Source organism: Struthio camelus, chromosome 2 (genome assembly GCF_040807025.1).
Source record: "Struthio camelus isolate bStrCam1 chromosome 2, bStrCam1.hap1, whole genome shotgun sequence".
In the NCBI taxonomy this organism is placed as follows: domain Eukaryota; kingdom Metazoa; phylum Chordata; class Aves; order Struthioniformes; family Struthionidae; genus Struthio; species Struthio camelus.
The window spans coordinates 35,281,131-35,305,545 of NC_090943.1; the positions used below are offsets into that span (position 1 = coordinate 35,281,131).

General features: G+C 44.2%; 1 protein-coding gene across 2 annotated transcripts; it reads right to left on the reverse strand.

The window, feature by feature from the left end:
* Positions 1-21,832: 21,832 nt before the first annotated feature.
* Positions 21,833-24,094, reverse strand: TWIST1 (twist family bHLH transcription factor 1). 2 transcript variants are annotated; one of them, XM_068935046.1, is made up of 2 exons: positions 23,229-24,094; positions 21,833-22,531 (listed from the first exon to the last, which is right to left on the reverse strand). In XM_068935046.1, the coding sequence occupies exon 1, from the start codon at positions 23,840-23,842 to the stop codon at positions 23,273-23,275; it is 570 nt and encodes a 189-aa protein (XP_068791147.1). In that variant the 5' UTR covers positions 23,843-24,094; the 3' UTR covers positions 21,833-22,531; positions 23,229-23,272. The 2 variants fall into 2 exon arrangements, with proteins under 2 accessions (XP_068791147.1, XP_068791148.1); XM_068935047.1 differs by having other exon boundaries at positions 22,122-22,565; positions 23,229-23,952.
* Between the last annotated feature and the right edge of the window lie 321 nt (positions 24,095-24,415).

Genomic DNA, 24,415 nt, shown 5'->3' on the forward strand with positions numbered 1-24,415 from the left:
GTTAGCTGGCAAAGAGCTGGGGAAAATGTAAATCTGCCTTGCTGTGTAAGCCTGCATTTCTCTCTTCTTCTGTTTATTGCATTCATAATGTTTTCTGTCGCCACTTCATCTGAAAATAATATTGAAAAGGCTTTTCTCAGTTTCATCTGTAGTGGATTTATGTATAATATCACAGCTGACCACCATTGATACCGCAGATTTGGAAGGCAAATATTACAGGTGAAATCTTCAGTATGTCCTGGATATTTTTCCTCTCTCTGCAAGAAGTTTTCCCTGCCACAAAGAAAACAATGCAGTACATTGGCTGAGGATATTAAAATAGAACCCCAAAGTTAGGAAATTATTTGTTTTTCTTAGTGTTTTAGCATCCACCTCTGATCACGCATTGCAGTCTCTTCATTGTTTATCCCATTTAGTGCCTTAGTCCCACAGCTGCCTTGGGGAAACAAACAAAAAATAGTATTCTGGAAAAAAAAAAAACCCTCTCAATAAAGAGTGTGTTGGAAGGCTTACCCTGTGCCTGTATAAACTGAATAGGTAACAGAATAGGTAACAGACTGTGTTGTCTGCTTGGATGTATGTGTCCTGTGCACATCTGAGTGATAACACAGACTGCCTACTATTACTACTTATTCTGTTTTTTTGAATCTGTTTGAGTATTGGGAGAAAAATGAAGAAAAGAAAGCATTAGTTACAATAGTAATTTAATCTAAACCCAGGAAAAAACTGAGAGGATGAAAGGAAAATAAATAAAGCATATGATAACTCCTCAGTAAATGAAAGGTTTAAAGGAGGAGGTCTTGCAGAAAAAAGAAAAGAAGGAGCAGGGTAAACAGGACATAAAGAGGACTTGTGGCAACCCAGATCAGAGCATGGAGGGTTAAGGCTCAGGCGCATGAGAAGAAACTTAAGAGGATGCCAGGGTTCAACAGCTAATGGATAGGGGAGATTCATGAAGGCTAATACTGTTGGCCTTACGTTCCGCTCTTCCTAAAGGCCCTATCTTGCTCAGGAGAGGTTTGAATCTCTTTCCCTCTGCTCCATCTGGTTATGTATAAGTCCGAAAGGTCCTTGCTCCTCTTCTTGTTACTGAGGCACAGGTCAATATTCCTCTTCTCTTTATGCAGTACAAGGAAGTGAAGATCCCTGTTCCTTTTGGCTATTTAGGATGCTCTGTTTACTCCGTCTCATCTGGCCTCTTGAGCTGTGCTCAGCAAAGGGGTCGAAATTTGTCATTTGGGCAAATTTCTGCAGTCTCAGGTAGTCTCTTTGATCTGGGTGGGATTTTAGTCATTCTATCTATGCTTCTCTGCCTGTCTCTCAAGGTAGTACTGATGTTGCTGGAAGAAAGGGACTGCAGAGAGAAAGCTTATTTCCTTACCAGAGGTAGGGTATTGCATATTCCTTCTATGTAAAGAGTGGAGGGAAAGCATCCTCGGTGCATACTAGACACCCTAAAACGACGGTGTTAGGACCAAGAAATACAAATGCCCACTGGAAGGAATAGATTGTTTCATGCCTGTGTAAGCTGCCTTTTTTATTTAAAGGGTAATTCTTCTATATGCGCTAAACTGCATATATTTGGGCAGGCTTCTTTGATATCCAAGGTGTTAACAGAGGTTCAGAATGATCAAAATGTGGCAGCATTTAAGTCAGAGTAATGCATGTACAGCTCTCTGGAAAAACATTCCCCAGACCAAGACAAACCAAACCAAAGCAAATCAAGCCAAAGCAAGAAACCTTGGTCATTTATTAAGGTTTCTTTTTCTCAGATCCAGGAAAACAAACCCTGGTTCTGCAGAGAATCCAAGGATTTATCCCAGCTAGTGCTACCCTATGGAGAAACCTTGCTGAAGCCAGGATTCTTGAAAAAGTACATTCCAAGAAACGGCAGAAGTCTAAAACTTGGCATTTTGGAGTGATGAAGCCTTCCTCCTGCTTCCCCAGGTAGGCTGGAGAAAGAGAGCTACCAGGTGCACCAAAGATTTGGGATGTTCAATACAACAATAACAGGAACAAGATAAATAGGCTATTCATGTCTGATCTGCTTTAGATGACTTTCAGTTCAGAAGAAATAAATAAACTTTTCTATTACAACAGAAGGATGGATATCTGACTTATTCAAGTATGAAAAATGCAGTAGTAGTTAACAAGAAAATGATCTCACTGTTGGAGATATGCACCAAAATGTAAGTAAAGAAGTAAAAATTTCTAAGCAGAGACAAGAAAAGGTAAATAATATTTCAAAAGTATCTGATGTCAAAATCAAATGTAAGTATAAAGAAGTGAAAGCTAAACACACTTCAAGGGCAGTAACATTTAAATTCTTCTCTTTAAGATAACATAGCAATCAAGATCTTTTTCTCTTTCCACACCGCTCAACATTTGCCTACAGTAATTTCACCTTTTCCTCAGGCTATCATGCGTATTCATATACATACCTACACACACACATATTCATATGTATATATATATATATATATTTGCATATATACACACACATATTTCAGTTCTAATGTGGAATATCTTGTTCTATTGGTTTACAATTCACAGTCTTACACTCTCAAGTAAACTCACATTTCCACTTATTTCCAAGAAAAAAGGTTGATTTACCTAGCTTTCAAGGGCAGAGCTTAACATAAAGTCAGTGTCATTTACAGTTCAACTCCTGCTCCCACTGATGTCAAAATGAACATATCCAGTGTCAGTGTGTAGGTGTGATGTGTGCATCACACTACATTAATAATAATGTGATGTGTATATCACATTACAAAGTAATGAACCAGAAGCTGGAAATGAAGCTGTAGTTAAGTGTGCTGCTATAGCTGCTCCTGAGCCAATGCCCGGGTGCTCTTCCTCTCCTTCCCCAGAGGTTATCGCTCCTTAAAACATACAAGCACAATAAACATGCGTAGTGTCTCTGTTGTAGATGCAAAAAAGCTATTGATTCACTTGGACACTTTTACTTCGTTAATTTTTTAAACCCAGATCATTTTGGACCTCCTCCAAGGACAGTGACAGAGGATAGAGAAGCAGAAAAAAATAGGCTAAGAATTGGGGGAAGTCAACAAAGATGACTGGAAAGAGGTACTCTGTGACTTGGCCCAGCTGCAACCACAACTGCCTGTGATTGCAGCCTGGATACAGGCCCCTGCATTCCTCCGCTGCCCAAAAAAGCCCATATCGAACATAATAAAGCTGAGAACACCAAACAGCTAGAGATCTAAACTACTGTAAAACTGAAAAAATCTTTGCACACCATGCTTCTCATTCCTAAACGGTTAAAGGAAAGTATAGTCATCCTAGAAAATGATTATATACGGGTTCTGCAAAAGCAGAGCCATTGTTATCCCCACAGCTAAAGCTAATTATGCATTGCTAGGAGGGAGTCCTGGAATCACTTTTGTGAAGTTGCCCCCTTTATGCCCAGACTTAGTGTGGCCAATCTCATTTAGGGATGGAAAACAAGAGCCAGGCTAGCAGGGGAGGGTCACTCCACCTCAGCTCCATCTCTCAACAAGAGAGGGAACTGGAAAATGAAGCTTACGGGGTTTTCAGGCAGCGATTAGTTAGCCCCCTAGGCACATAGCTGTGAGGAGTCTTAAACAGAGCAAGTACAACAGCAAACAGAGAACTAGTGAGGAGAGAAATGGAGGATGTGTGCCTCATTCAGTATACTCACTAAATCAATGCAAGTGGATATTCTAGTAGATTTCAGGGATGATGTATTTCAGCCCAGGTTTTTCAGATAGGCAGTTTGCTTTACAAACTCTATTTTAATGTCCAGAAAAAAGGAAGAGTTCTTCCTGAAACACGTCACTCTTTTCTGTTCTTCTCTGGATTCAGGATGGGGGAAGCTGTCTTCCTATACCCTGAAGGGTGGAGCTCAAAGCAGATGTTCCCAAACTGATAAAAACAATATCTAAGAGTAAGGAAAAGGGCCAAGCACAGACGGAGATGGGAGATAAGAGCCTCCCAATAATATTTTCTGGTACTAGAATATTCATGAATGGTGTCTAAATTCTACGTAAAACTCTGCCAGCAGTGGAAGTCAATGGGAGTCCTACTGTTGACTCCCATTAGTTCAGGATTTCATCCATAGTCTGCACAACCGGAGAGGTCAAAGAAAAAGCAGGAAAAATAGAACCACGTAGTCAAAAAATATCCTTTTTGAGCATTAAAGGTACAACCACTATTTCATTATTTCATATTCATACTATTTCTGTATGAATTCAGGATGAATACTCTCCTTAAGAAACGTATGTTTTCTAATGTGCATATATTTCAAGCAAGGGTTATTTTCAGATAGCACTGGTTCTCAGTTTCTCGTCATATTTGTTGTCCTATTTGTAATTTAAACAAGGGTAGAGATATGCTCTGCCAGTGCCATGCATTCTTTGAAAGGTTCTAACTCCACATCTGTTGCATCTTCTTAAATCCATCAGCTGAATTATTGGCTGAGGTTCAACAGGACTCTCTAAGTTTCCTTAACTAACCCATTCGTTAGCAATTCCCAATTGGTGACCTTAATGTGCCTTGTGGATAAAAAGCTCAAAATCCTTTTCTGATCTGAGGTGGGGGGAGGGGGAGATGAGATAGTGTTAACAATCTTTCAGCTCTGAGTAACCAAACTTTTGCGGAGCATTGTGAACATGAGCTTTTTACAATAATATTCTAGTGTATAATATAGTACATACTATACAATTAGTACTATATGTAACTAGTGGAAGCTTTAAGGGTATAAATATGGGCTAATGTAACAACCAATTAGTTGACATCCACAATTAATTCTCCTCTTTCTCTGTCACTTAGTTAACATTGAATGAGGTTGGTACGTACTTGAATCCTCATGTGATTCTTGATTGCACTGTAGAATATGATCAAAAGGGTCTGTTTGAATGTGAATGATTGTGTTACTTGCTGTACGATGGCAATTTACTTAAATATGATACTCTGCAGGAGAACTTGTTCAAAGTAAAGTCGCAACAAGCAGTTTATCGTTTCCATGCGAGGTATTTAGGATTACTGCCTTTTGAAAGCCTTAAAAAAAAAAAGAAGATAATGCCAGGATGACAAGTTAAAATAGTAATATGACCATGCTTTCCATTATCAGTGTGTGGCTAAAGTCATAAGCCTCAAATGAATAATATGAATTCCCCTCCCGTAATGCTGATCAACCTCCTAGTCTAAGAGAGCACAGAGGTAGTATCATTGGTAGCATATAAATGCTTCTAGCCTGGCTAAATTCCATGCATCAGTCTCACCTGATCTCAGCCATGGAGTCATCCCAGCCCTGGTGACTTCCATGAAGACCTAGATGTAGGAATTATTTTCAAGTATCTGGTAAATTTGTACTGATATCATGATAAAATTTCATCCAACTTGATTGTTACAGGTAAGCTGATGATGTGGCATGATAAATACACTATAGAAGATAATAAATGTGGTAAAATGCTGGAATTTTGATTGTCAGCTTTCTACTAATTTTCCCACTCTTCTTATTTAATTAATAAAGTCACCTGTCTCTAAAAATTAGCCTATGAGTAGAATATTAGCATTATAATAATCCACTGGACTAGACTGTGTTCACAGCAAAACTTTTGCCCCTGACGTGACTGGTTATAGGCCTGGGTAGGTATATATGCCTTTTAGCAAACTCCACTGATACTAAAAAATAAGTTAGTGAGTCCCAATTAGTTTCACATTGAGATTTCCTTTCCAGTATCAGTATTTCTTAAGGACAGTTTTCTATCTAGCTGTGACCTTACTCTCAGCTAGCAATGCAGAAAGGGAAAGGGGGCTACAGTTATATACATGCTCATCTCATCATCTTCAGGTGAATCCAACCAGTTCATCGGAACCTCCCAAGGAACGGATGGTTTTAATTTTGAACACAGGATGATCCCATTCATTCCATTCCACGAGCAGCACTATTTTATTGTGAGGCTCAGACAAGTTGCTTTTCATAAACATCTTTCTCAAGTACATCTGTCCCAGGATGAGGCCAGGTTATAGTACCCAAAATGGTTCAGTTTTCCTCTGGATGACTGGCAAAGAAAGGGAAGAAGCAAAGTTCTGCTTTCTCACTTTCCCCTCTTCTCTTTATCTGCTTGCTGGTACAGAAAATCCAGCGTATGTAGTAGGCCAGCACTGTACTGCACACAACAAGCCCTTTGCTTGAGTCTAAATGAAAAGTAGGTTGAGCAAGAATATGTTTACTCAGCAGAATAAAGGAAGCACAGGCCATTTGCTCTTTTCTTTCTGCTGTTGTTCCTGAGGCAGAGCAATGCTATGAAAATTCTTACTCAATAGCTTTGCAAGCGGTTTAGTCTAGGCTTTTCACACAGGAAGTAAGAAGAATAAATAAGAGTTAAGCGTGAAATTGTTATTTGTTACCTATTTGGATAGTTACATAATAGGAACATAAGTAATTCTGTATTGGGTCAGAGCTGCTGTCTATCTAGCCCACTTTTGATCTCAGAGACAACAGGTCTATCAGTCTAGCAGCCCATTTCTCTTGTATTTCTTCAGCATCCATAACTGTTGCATTAGGGATCTTAAAGGTACACCACTCTATTGGTTTCTGTTTATGGGCATGTTGTCCACGAACTTGTCTAATCCCTTTTTGAACCTATTGATACTGCTTGTTTCCTTCCTAAGGCTAAGGAAGCAATGCTAGTCAACAAGCTAGGAGGAGAGTTAGCAATGGCTGAGGAGAGGCTGTGTGTGTCCATTCATCCTGCTAAGTTAAGCTGAGTATAAAATGAGATCTGCAATTTACCCTTAGTAAATTTGTATTTCACTCAGTCTGTTACATTTAGGTGCTACAGAAAATGCTTGGTACTCCACACAGCAACATTCACTGCCTCACTGGAGACACCAGCTGTACCTATACCCTATGAGGTAAATTAAGGCTGGAGTGTCAGATCAGAGTTTCAGCTTTAACTCTCAATTTCCTGGCTTTTTGTGGGTTTCAAGCAGACCCTTAATGTTACTTTAATGTAGGGTTTTTTTGTGGTTTAATATTTCTAAGGGCAGTAAATTATTTCCAGCATATGTAAAAAAGACAAATTTCTCCTGTGGTTAGTGACCACAAAGCAAAACAAGAAACAGAAATACTCAAGAGTGGGGTTCTTGAGAAAAGGTTATAGAGCTTTAAACCTCCCTTTTGATGTTACACACAGAAAAAGAAAGTTCAGTATAGGGCTGATGATTAATACCTTTATGAAGCATAGTAGCAAATAAACACAGCCTATGTCCATCAGCTTTGTATATCAGTACAAAAAGCTTTTTGTCTGCTGTTAGGGGTATGCATAAACATTTTGAAACAATCCCCCACTCCCTTATATACACCCCGTAAAAATGAACTGCTGAGTAATAAATGTATCCCAGCTTGTGAGAAGAAGTCCCACACCACCAAGTGATGAAGAAAATACTGCATCAAAAATGGTTTGTCTCCAACAGTAATTGGTTATTCTTACTTAGCCTTTCCCACGGAGGGAAAAGAGAGGTGAGCTGATCCCTGAAATTGCAGTAGAGATATTGCTAAATATGAGTGAACAGAACTCGTTACGAGTTGAATGCTATTATCAGATAATATCCATAAAGCTTAAGAATTCACAGACTGTGAAGCTGAACAATATCTAGCTTTGTTATCCCTGGCTGGTCTCCTTCAGTTACTGTTTTGATTGGTAGGCTTGAAAGCAGTGGTTACAGCCCTTGAGGAACAGATGATCACACAGGCATCAGGACTGGTAGATTTATGGTGTCCTTCCTACAGTCCTAATGTGCCCTGCTGATGACTACTGTGCCACCCCACGCAGAGCCAGCAGGTCATTTCTCTGCAGGTCCCCAGGTTGGCAAGCTGACTTGGGACAGGTGGTCTTGGCAAGCCTCCTGCTCATATTACTAAATCAGGCTTCTGTGACGAAAACAAACTATAACTGGTTCATCATAGCCCCAGGGAATATTTTACTGGGACTAGCCTTACCTGTGAACACTTGGGTAAGAAAAGTAGGTGTTGAGAAAACGAGACTCTTTTCAAGAGGCAAAGTCTTTGGGCAGTAATGACAGCCAGATATATTGAGGATTGTTTGTACCAGCTTTATTCTTAGCATCATTAAAAAAAAATCTGGTTGCATTACTCACAGAGCAGATTTCCAAAAGAAATTGCTTGCTTTTAGCTTGAGAAAGAGAGGCTTTTTGCTTGCATAGCTTACCTTTGCAGGTCCCCAAGGGGACCAAAATACACCACCCACCACCACTAAACTGTGAGACAGGAAATGTACTTGTTTTTGTCACGACACTTTCAAGGTAGCTCCTGGAAAAGCGCAGGAAAGGATGTTAATAGTTCAATAAAGTCTTCAAGAGCAGCTCTATAGGATCCTCACTCCATACAGAAATGTTACCATACGCTCGAGGAGAGGTGAGCATGGAGGAAAAGGTTGTTTCCACTAATCTGTCATGTATTGTACCAGAATTGATTACAATAAAGATGTTTTGTGTATAAGAACTTAGGAAAACCCACAATGTTAAGGCAACACAGTCCTTCTCTTCATAATGCAGCTATTCCTGGCTGTAACAGTGGTGAAGGGAATAAGAGATTTAAAGCAGAAAAAAGTATGTGGAGTCTCAAATAAGCACCTACCAGCTAATATCTCTCAGCTACAGCTTTTGAGAGAGGCGTTCTTCTATTAATGCAGCTGTGAGATCTATAGTCTACATTGGAAAAGGCAAACTCACTGTAGTTGATGAGGCTGCAAAATGTCCAGTCTAGAAAGTTACACAAATATTACTTCATTGAATTATTGAAGATTTCCCAAGAGAAATGACTAAATTAATTTAAAAGTAACGGTTAATTTAAAATTAATTTCGTGGACAATTAGGTCCAATGTTGCTAACTGAATCAGACTGCCCGTATTCGCCTTCTGCTGGAAAGAAGTTAAAGAGGTCACAATTTCCCCTGCTACATCTTGATTTGCAAAAATTATTCACTGCATGCAATGACTGGAAGACATATTATTACTGGCAGCATGTGGTACAAAATTTGCTTCACAAATCACATTCTACTTTGTGAATCCTTTTTCCTCAGTTACATTGGAAACCCATTCTGCCTTGCCAAAAGCTTGCCACTGCTTGTAGATGCTAATTTTTTTTTTTTAAGCAAGAATTACTATGGCCAGTTCTGGGACTCCAGCTCACAGTGAGTAACCCCTTACACCATTAACATCTCCATTGGCTTCAGTGGGACTATTTATGGAGTGAAATGCTACTCCATGTGAGTAAAAGGGTCAGAGCTTGACCCAGTAAGTGCAGCATGCAGCTTGACTGTTCTCATAGAAAATCTAAGCATAATAGTCCTTACTTTCTTGTAATCTTTAGGTAATCATATTTAGCTTACAAGCAACATAGATAAAAGTAACCATAGAGAAGTCCACTTGGTTCAGATTGAATTAGCTTTCATTTTTGTTTAAGAGGAAAGAATGAATGAAATATCACAAATTGTAGAGGAAAAATGTATTTCCTATTGTTAATGTAATATTAATATAGAATTATTTAGTTTACCTGAATTCTTTAGTGTGAGGGAATTAAAAGCAGATATTCAGAATGGCATGGTCACACTCTTTTCCATGCTCTGCTACAAACTTTTATTAAACCTACCTGGTTTAAATGATCTTCATATATTACATCAATGGGAATATAACTAGGAGTGTAGGTGTATATGTATTCTATAGAGGTAAAATGTAAGCACTCAATATGTATGTTATATATAATTTTATACATTGAAATACAAAATAAAATACTTTGTACTTAGATAACATCTTCCATTTGAGGTACTCAAAATATTTGGAGGTTAATGAAGCAAGCCTCCCACCATCCTGTAAGATAGTCAAGTGTTTTTAATCCCTAATAACTTATTCATGTTCTGCAGGAAATCTAGGACACAACTTTAAATTAAATTTGGACTGCCTGACTTTTCTGGCTGTTGTGACTGTAGTTTTTCTTTTTTCTCTGCCCTTATAGGGCATCGGACATACATAACCTTATAGTAGATTATAATGATGATATTGGCATTCATCTTGGATGCCTGCACTACTCGACAATGGTAAATCTGTTTATGAGTGAGGTATCAGTCATAAAGGGATCACAAATTAATATCAATTAATCCTTTAAATTATGCTCTACCATCAGGCACATTCAGAAGGGGGGAAAGGGAGGGAGTAACAGTATGTGTAAAAGTGTGTAGAGTTTATTTTTCATCCTTAAGAGACTAACAAAGCCTCCGTAAAGCCAAAGCGTTCTAGTCGCCCTACCTCCAACTGTACAAGTCTCCATGGAATAGAAAGTTAACAGCCAGTTAGTAACTAGTTAGTAGCCAATATCTTTTTCAAATAGACATCACAGTTTGAATATCTGCTATTCAGAACCTGCCAGTACTAGAAGCAAGTGTCGTATTTGGATGAAAACTGAAAAACTATGTTTTCCACTGTCTTCTGAACTTAAATCCAGCTCTACTCCATAATTATTTTCCAGAACTGTGCTTTATGTGCTGTTCTGTGTTGGGATGGAAAAAAGAGTAAGGGGAGTAGAGGAAGAGGTTTAGTGCATACACACAGTCAAGAATAAGTTGTCCTAGAGAAAAGAGGTTAGAGACCACAGTGTTGGTGAGACCAGCAAAGGAGGTGAAGAAAAATTGAGTGCGTGAAAGCATAAATGTGTTGAGATTAGATAGGCAAATAGAATATAATTTGCATGTACATTGTTTTAGGTGTCTTGTATTGTTATCCTTCTGCTTAATTAAAATAATGAGAGTGATGACATGGATATGTGGCTTTACTCTGCAGAGTCAAGTATGTACCATCAGAAACAGCGATCTCACCTTTGAAACTGTCGCTGTCTGAAACTGGAATGATGGTAAGTCTTACATGGCCAACATGACAACAATACCAGAGTAAAGGTACTTCTTAGACTGCTCCATGTCAGTGTCCTACATCTAGTAGATTGAATTAGCCTTTATCTAACACCTACTTTTGGATATGCTGAAATAACTCATTAGCAGCCTGATCCATTGCCCTGAGAAATCAACAGAAAGAGCCCCCACAGAGCTGATCCCACCACAGAGAGCATCCTTCTGCTTGACATTACTAATGATTGATACACTTAAGCTATTTGTAACTTTAGTATTTAGGATTCCAATCTGTTTCTTCAGAAGATGTTTGGGGATTTTTTTGCTCTCTTCCCATACCCACATATGCAAAGGGGGATAACTCGTTTCAGGCAGCAAGAATCTTATCAGTACAAATATTCTTTTTCCTGTTGACTATACAAAGAAATGATAAACATATGTTTTTCCCTGCATATAGAAGTTCAGCACCAATCCATCATTAAGCAGGACATAGGTAATGCCTCCCTGGTCACGTACCTATCTAAATGTTAATTTTAGAAGATATGGCAGAATTAATTACAATTCCAGTGGCTTATGTTGCCTTTTGGGGAGCACATAATCTCGATTAGCAAATATGAAAGTATATTGTTGAGTTTTCTCCCAATACCGGTACACAGTATCACATTTTGGTCTTGTAAGTGCTCCCATATGTTTCAGAAATAATTAAATTTTTATTGACTTTTGGCCTTGCTCCTAAAGATGAATATCCTTCAGATGCTAAACATTTGATAGGTTTGAAGCTTAGGGAAGTTTCTTTTCATTCCATGCAAAATATGCATACAGCAAGACAAAGGCAATCTTAAGTTTTTCGATATGGTTGGCCAACATAGGACATAAGAGAGGGGCAAAGTTGCCTTTTTCTAAAAGAGAAGAGTATCAAACTGCCAGTATTATAAATATTGGGTTTTCTTTTATCTCATAGTTAAGGGTTCAGAGCATCTGAATCAGTTCTGCGTAAACCAATAAAAGGTAGGTGTGGCCCATTAATCATCTACAAGAGACAGATACACTTACACATTGAAATAATGTGGATGTAAGTAAAGTTCTGTTTTCCGCTCCCCATTAATGTTACACAAAAGTAACAAGCTTCATTTGAGAATTTTCAGATCAATGCTGACAACCATGTACTCGTCTATACACAGACTTCTAGTTTTATGTTTAGGACAATTTCTTTAAATGTAGCTTCTTTCCCTTCCTTCCTTCCTTCCACTTCCTCTCTCACTTTCTCGCTCTCTACTCTCTCTCTTTCTTTCTCTCTCTCTCTTCTCTTTCTCTCTTTTTCTTTCTCCTGTCTTCCCTTTCTTCCTTCCTTTCTTCCTTCCTCTCTCTGTCTCTCCTCTTCCCCCTCTCTTTTTGTTTGCTTGCTGCTTCAATTTCTTGTGGAATAATTTGGTCACAGCCACGAAAAATCTTAGCACATCAGCCTAACTGGATCATAGTGACATTGCAGAGGGGAAGGGATCAGATGCCAGCTGCTGCTGCGATGCTAACCCTAACACGGTGATATTCTTCTCCCCACCTAGTATTAGCCAAGCTCAATGTTAATTACTTTTACTGATGCATTCACTCTGGGAAAAGGACTGTTTCAGCTTCCTATGGAAAACTCTTGCTATCTCTTTAAGACAGCAAACATCTGGGTCCACTTGCCAAGAAATGCAAGGAAGAAGTCATCACATAGTCAATTTTGATCTATTTTTGTTTTTATTTCTTGCTGTTCATGAGAATCGGGAATGCAGATGAGGCTCCACCATCCATTGAGAAGCAGGTATTAGCAAGGCTACCACTACCTCTATGGATTACACCCATCCCATTGCACTACTATTGGACAAACCTTTGGTTCTCTGTGGACTATCGACAATTTATCTGTGAGTCATCTCTGGCAAGGGAATTCCAAGCCTGTTGCACTAGCCTGGGAAACTTCATGGTAAATGATGTGCTCTGAAGCCATGTGTCCTCCTGTATTTCCCTGTCTGAAGTTCTCACTGTGTAATTGCCTTCTGTCCAGAGAAACCTCTGAGAATCCTTGTACCTTTTAGGATTTCCACATCCAGAGACTCATGATGACTCAGCTGACCAAATGCCAAACTGAGCAGAGGAAGGTTAAAAATCAGGCCAAAATGCAAGAATCAACCTGAAGGAATGATTTGGAGGCAAAAGGCAGCAGGGGTGTCCTGCATCCCTCCAGAGGGATAAGACAGGTTCAGCGTGTGTTTGTGAACTGCCTGTGCTTTATCGATGCTGGAAGGAGGAAGAAACCGCTGAAGAAAACATTGAAACCATTGTCAGATGTCATGAAAGGACTGCTGACCAGGCTTTTGTCCCATCCTATGACTCCAGAGCAGCTATTTTAAAGAGCAGGCAAAAACTCGCCCTGGCTATTGCAAGCACGTTTTCTGCAAGGTGAAAGGTTTGGCATCTGGAAGTGTCAGAAAGGAGCCTTTTGCCATAAATCACACCAAAAAGCACTCAAACTGGACAAGCTCCTTGACATCACTTATAGATTGTCCGCTAAATTCCGATATCAAAAAGTAGCCCCTCAAGCTGTAGAGTTCTATAATACCCCAACTTTGACATAAGAAGAAGGTGGGGGAGTTGAACGAAGGGACGGTGCCTGCCACCCCAGAGACCCACAAACAGGGGCTGGCATGCACAGAGCCTTAGCAACTCCCTGGCTCCAGTGCTCTGCTCACCGGGACATTTCTAAGGGCAAAGGGGCTTCACCTTCACTCAGCTGCAAAACCCATTTCCCTTCTCTCTTCTCCACCTCTCTTCTTCACTGCCATGTTCCTAACAGTGGAGCCGGCTGAGGACAGACCCAGGGGCTGCTGAGCATGGACCCACCCTCCCCCCAGGGATGCCCTGGGGCTGAGCCCAGTGCAGAGTACCAAGCATCTTATACTTCATTTTTAGGGATAAGGAAAATCATTTTTGTCTCTATTTGCTTAGCATCCAGCATTTTTTCTCCAATCAGAAAGGAAACAGCAGTAGTACGTCTGCCCTTGGGACAGTTACCAGTGGTCATGAACTCCTCCATCTCTTCTTTCCTGCTGAAATGGCTTCATAAATAAAACAAGCCCTCATAAAGCAGCAGGAAAAATCCACTCCCAGAGAGATTCCTCAGAGGCTGTGAGAGTGCATTACAGTGTCCGAAAGGTGGGGATAGGCTGCTGCCCCTGACTTGCTCACACAGACAGCTGTCTCTGACCAGTTCACTTCTCCCGGTGATTTATGAAGCCCTTTGATCAGAAACGAGTTTTAATTGCCTGAACTGCAGAATCTGACACATGCTTCATCAAATCAAAAGCTGAACCTCTTCCCCACGCCCTGATCTCTTCTTTGGATTCAAGCCTTGCAGGATTTTAGGAACCCACCCAATCCCTAAACCCATTTTTCAAGATAGCTTTGGCTATCGACTGTTTGGTTGAGGGAGGAAAAGAGGGAAAAAAAATGAAGAAAAAAGCAACCAACCAAACAAAATATTTCTCTGTCTAAAGTATCCTTGAGGTTCCCCCGTCCCTTCAACCGCAGGTCTCAAGAAGTGTCCCCGGGGAGGGGATCGGCAAGGGGGCAGCCCTCCTAGTGGGGTTAACCCTCCAGGAGGCCGTGAAGGAGCCCTCCTGGGGGGAGCCCTCCTGCCGCTGGGGCGCCCCGTTGGCCAGAGCCAGGGTCCCCCGCAGGGAGCGGGCAGCTCGCACTGGGCCAGGCCAGCACTGGGGAGAGAGGTATCACGTTACAGCCCAGGCAGGCAGGAGAAAGGAGAGTGTCAGGCACTGTCAGGTATTAATAGGACCATTTTTCCCCATTAAAACCATGCCTTTGAGGAAAGGGGTTTCTTTCATGTGATCCCCCACCAATGCTCCAACAGAGCTCCTAAAACCCAGGAATTTCCCAAATCAAAGACATAATCTTTGTCCTTCTGTCCATTCCTCCTACTCCACCACACACGCTACACCCCAAACTACTTTTACTGTCATTATCCTCAGCACAGATGCCTGTTTAAATTCTTGATTCAAGCCGGAGGACATTTAATAGCTGACTGGATTAAATATTGCAGACTGTAGCTTAGAATCTCTTTGAAAATACAGGTTGACGACTGTGCCTAAATTCGCTGGATGAAAACCGATCTATGATATATGTTTTAAGTTCAGATCTGAGGACGGAGGGGATGGGGGAGGGGAGTCTGTTCTGGATCTGGTTTATATTGGTGTAAAAACCTTGAAGTTGAAAGGTGTTCCAGAATGCTTAGAGAAAAAGGGGGAGAGAGGAAGAAAGAGAGGGAGAGGAAAAAAGAAAAGAAAAGAAAAGAAAAGAAAAGAAAAGAAAAGAAAAGAAAAGAAAAGAAAAGAAAAGAAAAGAAAAGAAAAGAAAAGAAAAGAAAAGAAAAGAAAAGAAAAGAAAAGAAAAATTAATTAGCTAACCTTTCTACGTGGGAAATGGATATATTTTCTGTTGCCGGTAATTAAATATGAAACAAAGCAAAGCACTTTGAAAGTGCTGAAGTTCCGTGGAAGAATTAGCCGCCTGTTTGAAATTAACACTAATTTGGCTCCTACTTCAACAACCCCTCCATAGACAGCATCTCACTCAGTCACTAAACATGTTTGATAGCTCCAGGGTTCAGAAGTGAATGTGTGTGTGTTAGCCTCTCTGTGTTCGGAACATGCACACTTTCACAGGCGCGGAAAAGCCTTACTTCTTTTCAAATCCCGAGACAAATTAAAAAGCATTCTCTCATTTTTTTCTAAATTATATGAACTATTACAAGATGAATTCACTTTTGCCGAAAAGCGTGGTGTCAGCTGAGTAACCTGAGTACATCATGTGTACCAAGGATGGATAAGAACAGAAAAAGAACTCCACAGATAGTCTTTTATTTCAAAAATCTTGTATTTGCATTCACTTTAAACCGTTTACAAGATCATGTGATAGAGATTCAAAGGCAAGAAATCTAGATTAAGAATCCCAAGGGATTTTTAGACTGATGCTGCAGATTATAGGTAGTACCTTTATCTATTTAGCTGCATTATATACGCCTGCATTGCCATTCTTAAAACTAATGTGCTCAGTGTCAGCCCTTTTACCTTTGAAAACGTTTACGTTTAAAAAAAAAGACTGAGTTAATTTCTATTAATCGAAGTTCAGTAAGAACTTTTATGTTATTTAATACAGATACAAAAAAGATCCCATTACTATTCATAATACATAGCTCAAAATGTGGCTGGCTACCCACTTGCATAAATGCATTTGCAGAAACAAGCAAAGCATATCTACAGCTCATCGAAATGTTTTGTGAATAAAACGCCCAGAATATGGGCAGGTGTTTGCCGAAGTCCGACACACATCCAGCCTTCTTCCAGCTCCAGCTTGGCTCCTTCTCTTGGCACTGGCCCTGTATCACTGACCAGCGGTGTGTCTCCGGGCTGGTGGCTTTCAGAGGGAAACGACCCGCCCCCACCTGCTTGCAAGCGAGCAGCGACAGTGATAAGCGCTGACGCCGTGAATCTAACAAGGGCTCTAGTTTTCAAGATAAATACCCGAGGACCTTCTGGAAAAGAGTAATAGTAATACAAAACGAATAAAAAACACCAGAGTCTGAAGGGCTTACAGCTGGCGAGGAACTGACAGTGCCCTTCTGGAAATGTCAAACTGAGGACAGCTTTTAATTTCCTGAAGAGACGCGGCGCTGCTGCCTTCTGCCTTGCTCCGCAGCGCAGCGGGTCCGCCAGCGCGGGGGCTGCCCGCGCCGCGCCGCGCCGCGCCGCGCCGCGCCGCCTGCCTTCGCCGCGCCCCGCCGGGCCCGGGGCTGTCAGCCCAGCTTTCCTTTACTCCCCTTAGCAGTCTCTACCCACCTTCAAAAAGAAGGCAATTGATTAGTCTCAGCTTCTCTTCCCAACAGAGATCCGATACTTTCCTTAGGATCAAACGGTCCCGAGACTAAAGGAGGGGGTCAACGGACAAGAAAGAAATAAAGAATAAAGTAAAACAGTAAAAAAGTAAATAAGGAAAAAAAAGGAAAAAATGAAAAAGAAAAAAAGAAAAAGAAAAGAAAAAAGAAAAAAGAAAGAAAAGGAAAGGAGAAAGAAATAGGAAAGAGAGAGAGACCGATGAAGAGCGAGCAAGAGCAAGGGAGGGAAAAAGGAGAAAAAGAGAGAAAGAAGAGAAAGAAAGCAAGAAAACAAGAAAACAAGAAAGCAAGCAAGAACGAAAAGGAAGGAAGGAAGGAAGAAAGTTACTTTGGCTCGGCAAACTGGAAAAGCAAGCTGGGACTGAACACATGCGTTTTCTTTTCAGCAAACAAACAAATAAAAATGAATATTTAAATAGAACCTGCATGTTGTGTATATATAGGTATGTATACACACAGATATAAAATGGCAGGAATGATTTACGCTTGATTTTCTGCAAGCCTTTCCCTTCCCAGTATTTACAAGGCGGGGCTCCATTTGCAAGTTGTACATCTGTTCGCTTCACGTGACATTTTCATAAAAGCTCTAACATCTGGTCAAAATAAACCTCCTTCAGGTACCTGCTTAACTTTTCACATGTCAAAATCTCTTCCCCTCTGAAGCTCCCCTTTCCCCCACGGCTGCAACGGTGTGGATTGCTCCTTTCTCTACTTTTTGTTTAATGACTGCCTCGTCCCGAACAGAACAAAGCAACCCTAAACATGAGAGGGCAACCCCGACTCTTCCTGAGAGCATCCTTCCCCCTCTCCGTTCCAGGTTTGCCCCACATTAGGAAGGCAGAACGCCCCATCTCACCGCAATATTTTGTGTCAGGATGTCTGCATTGCAGCAAACGCGATTTGCAGCAGCCCCCCCTCAAGCAAACCCACATTCGTAATCGCGCTAATATTTTTCACGAACACTGGTAAAGCTCCCAAGGCCAGGTCACAATCGTTTATTTGTCCAAAACCGATTCCATTATTATTACTGCTATTATTAATTGCTACTATTATCATTATAGCCGTGTTGATTTCAGTGCGGTTCGTCAGGATAATTTTGGAGCGACATGCATCCTCTTTTGCCCGTGTCCGTGCAGAGCACAAGGTAACGTTCTTGAAGTTGCTGCAGATTTGATGCTACCACTTTATAAAAGTAACGGCGAAGAGCCACCTACACAAGACAAGAACGTTATCTAAATAATAGGGGTTCAAGAGCTCCTAAACGGGCGAAGGAAACAGAAAATTACTGGGGAAAAAGACAGATTTTCCCCCGATCTGTTTTTTTTCTTGTTTTGGGCTTTATTTCAGATTTTTTCGACGGGTGTTATCATCATCATTATATCTTCGGAACTTTATTGTTCCTGTTCTGTAAAACCTTTCTAAGCCTCCCGCAATCCCGATCACTTGGTCCTTATAAATGGCAAGCTGTTTGCTTTTAAAAAAGAAAAGGGGAACTTTTGTACAAGTGATTTTAACCTGCTCCACCTTCAAGTGACCTGCCAAATGCTCCTTCTTATTTTATAGACATCTGGGAATTCCATACATGCCTTAAACTCCAATTACACACCTTCTTCAAAGGACACGTGCTTTGATTTGCCAAGAACATTAAGTGGACTGAAGTCGAAAGAAGCTGGTGCAAAAGTTAATGTAAAATACATCCTGTGCCATGTTTACTGCGGGCAGGTTATGTTGTTCAGCGAATAAAACAAGTTCTGGTGGGATGTGGATGTTTGCGCCTTTTTTTTTTTTTTTTTTTTTTTTTTTTTTTTTGCCTTAGCCATCCGGATCCTCTCTGTGGAGTGGATTAGACTTTCCGCCACTACTACCCCTCCCTTCCCCCCCCCCCCCCCCGCTTCCCAAAGATGCTAATTTATGGCAAAGCGCTCCCTTTCCCCGACGGGCCCGCTGGCCGCCGCAGCGGGGGCAGGTGAAAGAAGCACCGTGGGAAGCGGGGCTGGAGCAGCCCCCGAGGGCGGCCGGGAGCCGAGCCCGGGCCGGCGGTCCCGCTCCCGGAGGGAAAGTGGCCTTCCCCGCCGCGGCCGCTCCGCGGGCGCGCAGAGCCCCGCGGGGCTCTCCCCGGCAGGTGCCCGCTCCCGGCGCCGCAGGTGAGCCCCGCTGCTTTTGCTGGCGTTTCCGTGACATTTGTCGTGTCCCCTCCACCTCCTCCCCCTCCGCCCCCCGCGCGCTTGTTTGTTTTGTTTAAAATTACAGATGCAGGGAAAACCGCCTGACATCATGGGAGCGGGACAAGCGCGCACTTTGAAGGGCTCCTGGGCAGGACTTCAAGTGAAATCATACGCCTGGGAGGAATCCGATACCGGCCTGGAGAAAGCAGCGGGGCGGCCCCTGCCAAACCGAGGAATGCGCCAGGGCCCGAGGCCGGCGCCCCCCGCCCGCCGCCCCGCAGGAGGCGCAGCGCCGAGCACCCGCCGCGGGCAGGCAGCGCCGGGGCTCGCGCCGGCTCCGCGCCCCGCGCCCGAGGGGCGCTGCTCGGAGCAGGGGCGCTGCGCGGGGCCGCGGCAAGACAGGGGAGCTGCTTGGACCCGGACCTCATCTCCGCTCGGGTTTGCTCTGTGAATAAATGGGACGTATTGATGCTTCGGGGAAAGAAGCAAAATCAATCAGGACTTCCAAAGGCAGAGGCACAATCAGAAAATTCTGATGGCAAGAATGTTTAAAATTCCCAGAAGACAAACTTGATATGCATACATTTTTTGTTCTTCGGTAAGCCTGACTGACTTAAAACACTTTTGGCTCAAGCCCTAGGAGTACCAGGCCTTTGCAGTCCCCTGTTCCAACCCAGGAAAGGTTACGTTTGTATTTAAAACCCAGGATTACCTCCTCTTTATGATTTTTTTAATGAAGTAAAGGTAACGGTTCGTAGTCGAAAAAACGCACCGGGGCGAGATTGAGCGCCGGGTGCTCGGGATGGGCGGCAGCGGCCAGGGGAGCCAGGCTGGAGGGTCCCAGAGGCGACGCTGAGAGCGACCCGAGGGCGGCGTGGCCCTCATCGACAGAAATTGAGGGTTTTTCTCCCCTATGTGCTTTAGCTTTCTGGAAAAGGCTATCACACGCAGAGCTAAAGGCCACTCGCCTGTTAGGACGGCGTCGATCAGACTTAAGCCCATCAAGCGGAGCTGCTCCGGATTTCTCAGCCCGTTTCTAGGGGCAAGTAGAGGCTGGGCCGTATTTTTTACAATGCACTTGATTCCTCTTTTATATTTCGCAGATATCCCCGTCCATAAAACGCACCTTCCCCTCAGCATGGAGCAGCTCATCTCCTCGTTTCTTGCCGATCTCCTTTCTTTTTCAACTTGCGGCGGTTTTCTCCATTTCCCTGGTGAGAAATCTTACCCCAAAAGGAACAACTAAATCTACCCCCTCAACCCCGAAAATCCCCCAAGCCTCACCTCGAAAGCCCCTGTCTCCTTCCCTTGCCCCTCGCTTTTCCTGTAGCCAAGTAACACGGGCGAACATTACCTTCTGCTCAGTAGCCGGCTCTCAGTAGAGCCGGCTTTTTCGAGAGGCATGAGGTGCTGGGCATGGACCTGCTGAGCAGGGTGCCGGGGGGAGCACAGGGGGTCCCCGGGAGCCGGGAGCCGTCTGCCCCTGCTCTCCGGGACGGGGGGCCGCGATCACCAGAGCCCCCATCCGATTTCCAAGTCCTCGCTAATCTGTCAGTGCAAACAAGCGCTGCGGGCTCTCCACTGTTAACATTGCGCACTGGCCTAAAATATGCACGATATTAAATTCATGATAGTGTTATGTCAGTAATAGATGGTAATATGTGGATATAGAAACAAAAACATTCTAGCAAGAAAGTCATCTCAACCTGGGCTATGCAAACAGGCTCTGTTTTGAATAAACGCCCCGTCCTATTTACCCTAGACACTGGATGAATCCCGGCGGTAGTGTCCCTGGCAGAGCGGGGAACTCTGCTGAGTTCGCAGAGCCGGGGCGGGTGCTCTACGGCGGCGCCCAGAGCACCGGCGCACCCTCCGCGGCCGCGGAGGGGCAGGAGGCGCGGGGCACCAGGCACCGCATCCTGGGACAGGGACCGGCCGCGAAGCGCTGGGAGATGAGCAAGTGACAGCAGAGGTGGAATCAGCTGTCCAGTTTTGAGGTTTGACTTCTTTTCTTTTCTTTTCTTTCTTTTTTTTTTTGTGGGGGTGGGGGGGTGGGGGAGGGTTAGCAGCTTCCTTTTCACCTTCCCTCCGAGCCCTCAGATCTGGAGATTTCCTCTCGCTTACAATTGGGGTTTCTCCGCGTACTGGGAACCCGTGGAAGGTATCGTGAAAAGAAAGAGAGGCAACATGCGTCCTGCGTGTAGAAAAGGAGAAGAGGGCGGGTTAGCATATCCCTCCGTGCTTTGAACAACGCACATTTGATCTCTAGTCTATTTATTATATAAAACCCTAGCGAGCAGAACAGTCAAACATCACTTCCACCGGAAAACCCCACTCAGTGGACACTTTCCTGTTTCATCCTCACTTTCTCTCCTCTTTGCCTGTGGATATACCCATCTTTAAAACCGATACTTCTTCTTGAGGGATATCAGCAAAAACGTCTGTGCCAGGGGCCGGGGAATGGCCTTACATTTCGGGGGCGAGCAGCCTGCAAAGCCCAGCGCCGGGGCTTGACCTCCGCGCCGAGAGCTCCTCTGCTCTTCGCATAGCTCTGCGTTGCGTGATGTTATGATTAAAGAGAAGGAGAGACAGAGAAAGAGAGGATATATCTTGCCCTAAAGTGCAGTGAGCTTCAGCGCAGAATAATAAAGCTGTCTCTATAAATAACATGCCTGTGTCTGTCAGTAGCTAGTTTATTTGCGTTTTTCGCCTGGTTTGTTTATACTAGTGCCCCCTCTCTCTTGGGTGTCTTTAAAGCTCAACAAACAGGTATTTATCTCCAGTTCCAATCCTGAGTTTTCAGAGAGACCAAACTTTAAGGTTATTAAAATTTCAGTCATATTTATTTATTGCAGAAAAATAATATACAATGATATTTACAAAACAATCATAAAAATAGGAATGCATTTAGACACCGGATCTATTTGCATTTAACATGGGTCATCAATAAATAAATAAAATGCTTATTTTTTTTTTCTCAGAGGAAAAAATAATAATAATAAAAAAGTTAGGAACCGAGTAGGTTTGTATATAACAGCTTGAGCTCAGCTTATTCCCCCCTTAAAAAAAAAAAAAAAGTTTTCATCTCTACGGGATTTTTTTTTTTGGTTGGTTGGTTGGTTTCATTCAAGAATGAAGAAAGTCCACAATAATGTATTTCCTTTCATCAGTGGCTCATAGGCACGACCTCTTGGGAATGCATGCAAAAAAGGCAAATAAAAAAAAGTTAAATTCCAACATTCTTCGTCAAAATAAAAAAAAAATCGAACGATTCAGACTTCTATCAGAATGCAGAGATGTGTGGATTGTACAGACGCCCAACGGGTAGTCACTGTCCAAAGCCCTTGTCTCTTTCTCTTTCCTTAAGTGCTCCCCACGCCCTGCTTTGAATTTGGATAAAGCTCTTCTAATTTCCAATAAATCCTTGGTATATTTTTTTAGACAAGAACCAAAAAAGGTATCCAACTTCAGAGTCTCTAGATTGTCCATTTTCTCCTTCTGTGGGAACAATGTCATCTGCAAAAACCCAGAGAAGGCGGAAAGCTTGTTACTGAAATGAAAGATAGATACATCTATACCTCTCTCTTTCTATATAAATATATAAATATATATATATATACCGTGCATGAATAAAGAAGGAAGAAGTGTGTGCCTCTGTTGTGCATGCGGCACAACGACTCTGTGACACCCCAGTTCAACCAGCTAACAGGATCAGAGCCGAGAGAAAGGGGGCTGGTGGGGCCGTAGGAAATGCGCATCGGCAAACACGCAGCGGACACGGATTCACTTCAAAATACTAGCAGCGCTAGGAATCATCACAGCAGCCCGGCAGGCTCCAGAGCGTTTGGTGAAAAAGCGCTCCCGGGCCGGCCCCATCTGGCTCGGGCACACCCGCACCGGGGCCGCGTCCCCTCCCGCAGCCCACCCCGCCGGGCCTGCGGGCAGCGCCCCGCACACGCGTCCCGCGTGGGCCCGCGGCGGCCGCGCTCCTCGGGCCCGCTCGGGGGGAGGGACATGCCCGGGGCGCATGTCCCGCGGCCCTGCTCTCCAGCCGGCCCTCAAGGCCAGGCACGGCAGGACGGGCAGGGCCCTCGCTCGCCCCCGGCCCGAGGCGCTGCGGGTGCCGTGGCCACGCGTGCCCGGCCCACGGCGCTCCTGGCGCCCTGCGGCCCCGCCGGTCCCTCCTCGCCCGTTTCGGGGGTCCCCGCCTTACCTAGGGCTCCTGCCGGGAGGATGCGGGGGGGGGGACGCCGCCTGCTAGTGGGATGCCGACATGGACCAGGCGCCCTCCATTCTCCACACCGAGAAGGCGTAGCTGAGCCGCTCGTGGGCCACATAGCTGCAGCTTGCCATCTTGGAGTCCAGCTCGTCGCTCTGTAAGACCTGGTAGAGGAAGTCGATGTACCTGGCCGCCAGCTTGAGGGTCTGGATCTTGCTCAGCTTGTCCGAGGGCAGCGTGGGGATGATCTTGCGCAGGGCGGCGAAGGCTTCGTTCAGCGACTGCGTGCGCTGCCGCTCCCGCACGTTGGCCATGACCCGCTGGGTCTGCAGCTCCTCGTAGGACTGGGGGCTGCCGCCGCCGCTGCTGCTGCCGCCGCCCCCGCCGCCCGCGCCCGCCCCGCACTTCTTGCCCCGCTTGCCTTGGGCCGGGCTGCAGGGCTCGTCCGCGGCCCCGACGGCGCCGCCGGCGCTGCGCCGGCTGGAGCGCCGCTTGCGCCCCCCTCGCTTGTTGTTGGGCAGCTGCTGCCGGTCCGGCTCCTCTTCGCTGTTGCTCAAGCTGTCGTCGGCGGGGGAGACTGGTGAGTTTGACTCGTCCTGCTGCATCATCTCTGGGGGGAGACACAAGAAGCGGGCCGGGAGGGGGGGGAGGGCAGGGAGAAGAGGGGGGCACCTAACCCGCCAGCTCCCCCTTGATCGGCTGCTTCGCTGGCCTGCGAGGAGGAGGAGGAGGAGGGAGGGAGGGAGGGAGGACCTCACTTTGGGGGGAGGGGGGATGGCATCAGGATCCAAGAGGAAAAAAAAAGCCAACCAAAAAAAAAATCCCTCCCGATCCCTCCTTGGAGCCCCTTCGAGGTGTCTGGGATTGGGAGAAAGTTGAAGACTTGGAGGTTCTTATAGCTCCTGCTGGCGGAAAGTTTGGGGGCAGCAGTGTCATTGGCCTGACGTGGAGAGGAGGGACTTTTGCTGAGTTTTATAGGAAAGTTTCCGCTTCCCCCCCTCCGTGCCCTCCCCCAATTATTTTTTTCAAGCCATTCACAAGTGATCTAGCCTCCCCCTCCACATACACACATACATCCTTACCCCAGCCCCTTTCTCCTTTTCCCTCTCCTTGGTTTCTTTTTCAGGCTCCCTGGTTAGCGCTCCGCTTTGGGGTGGGCTGGCTGGGGCGGGGGGTGGGGG

Excerpts from the sequence above, each read along its gene's own strand:
- TWIST1 (XM_068935046.1), bottom strand. The coding sequence starts at position 23,842 with ATGATGCAGCAGGACGAGTCAAACTCACCAGTCTCCCCCGCCGACGAC.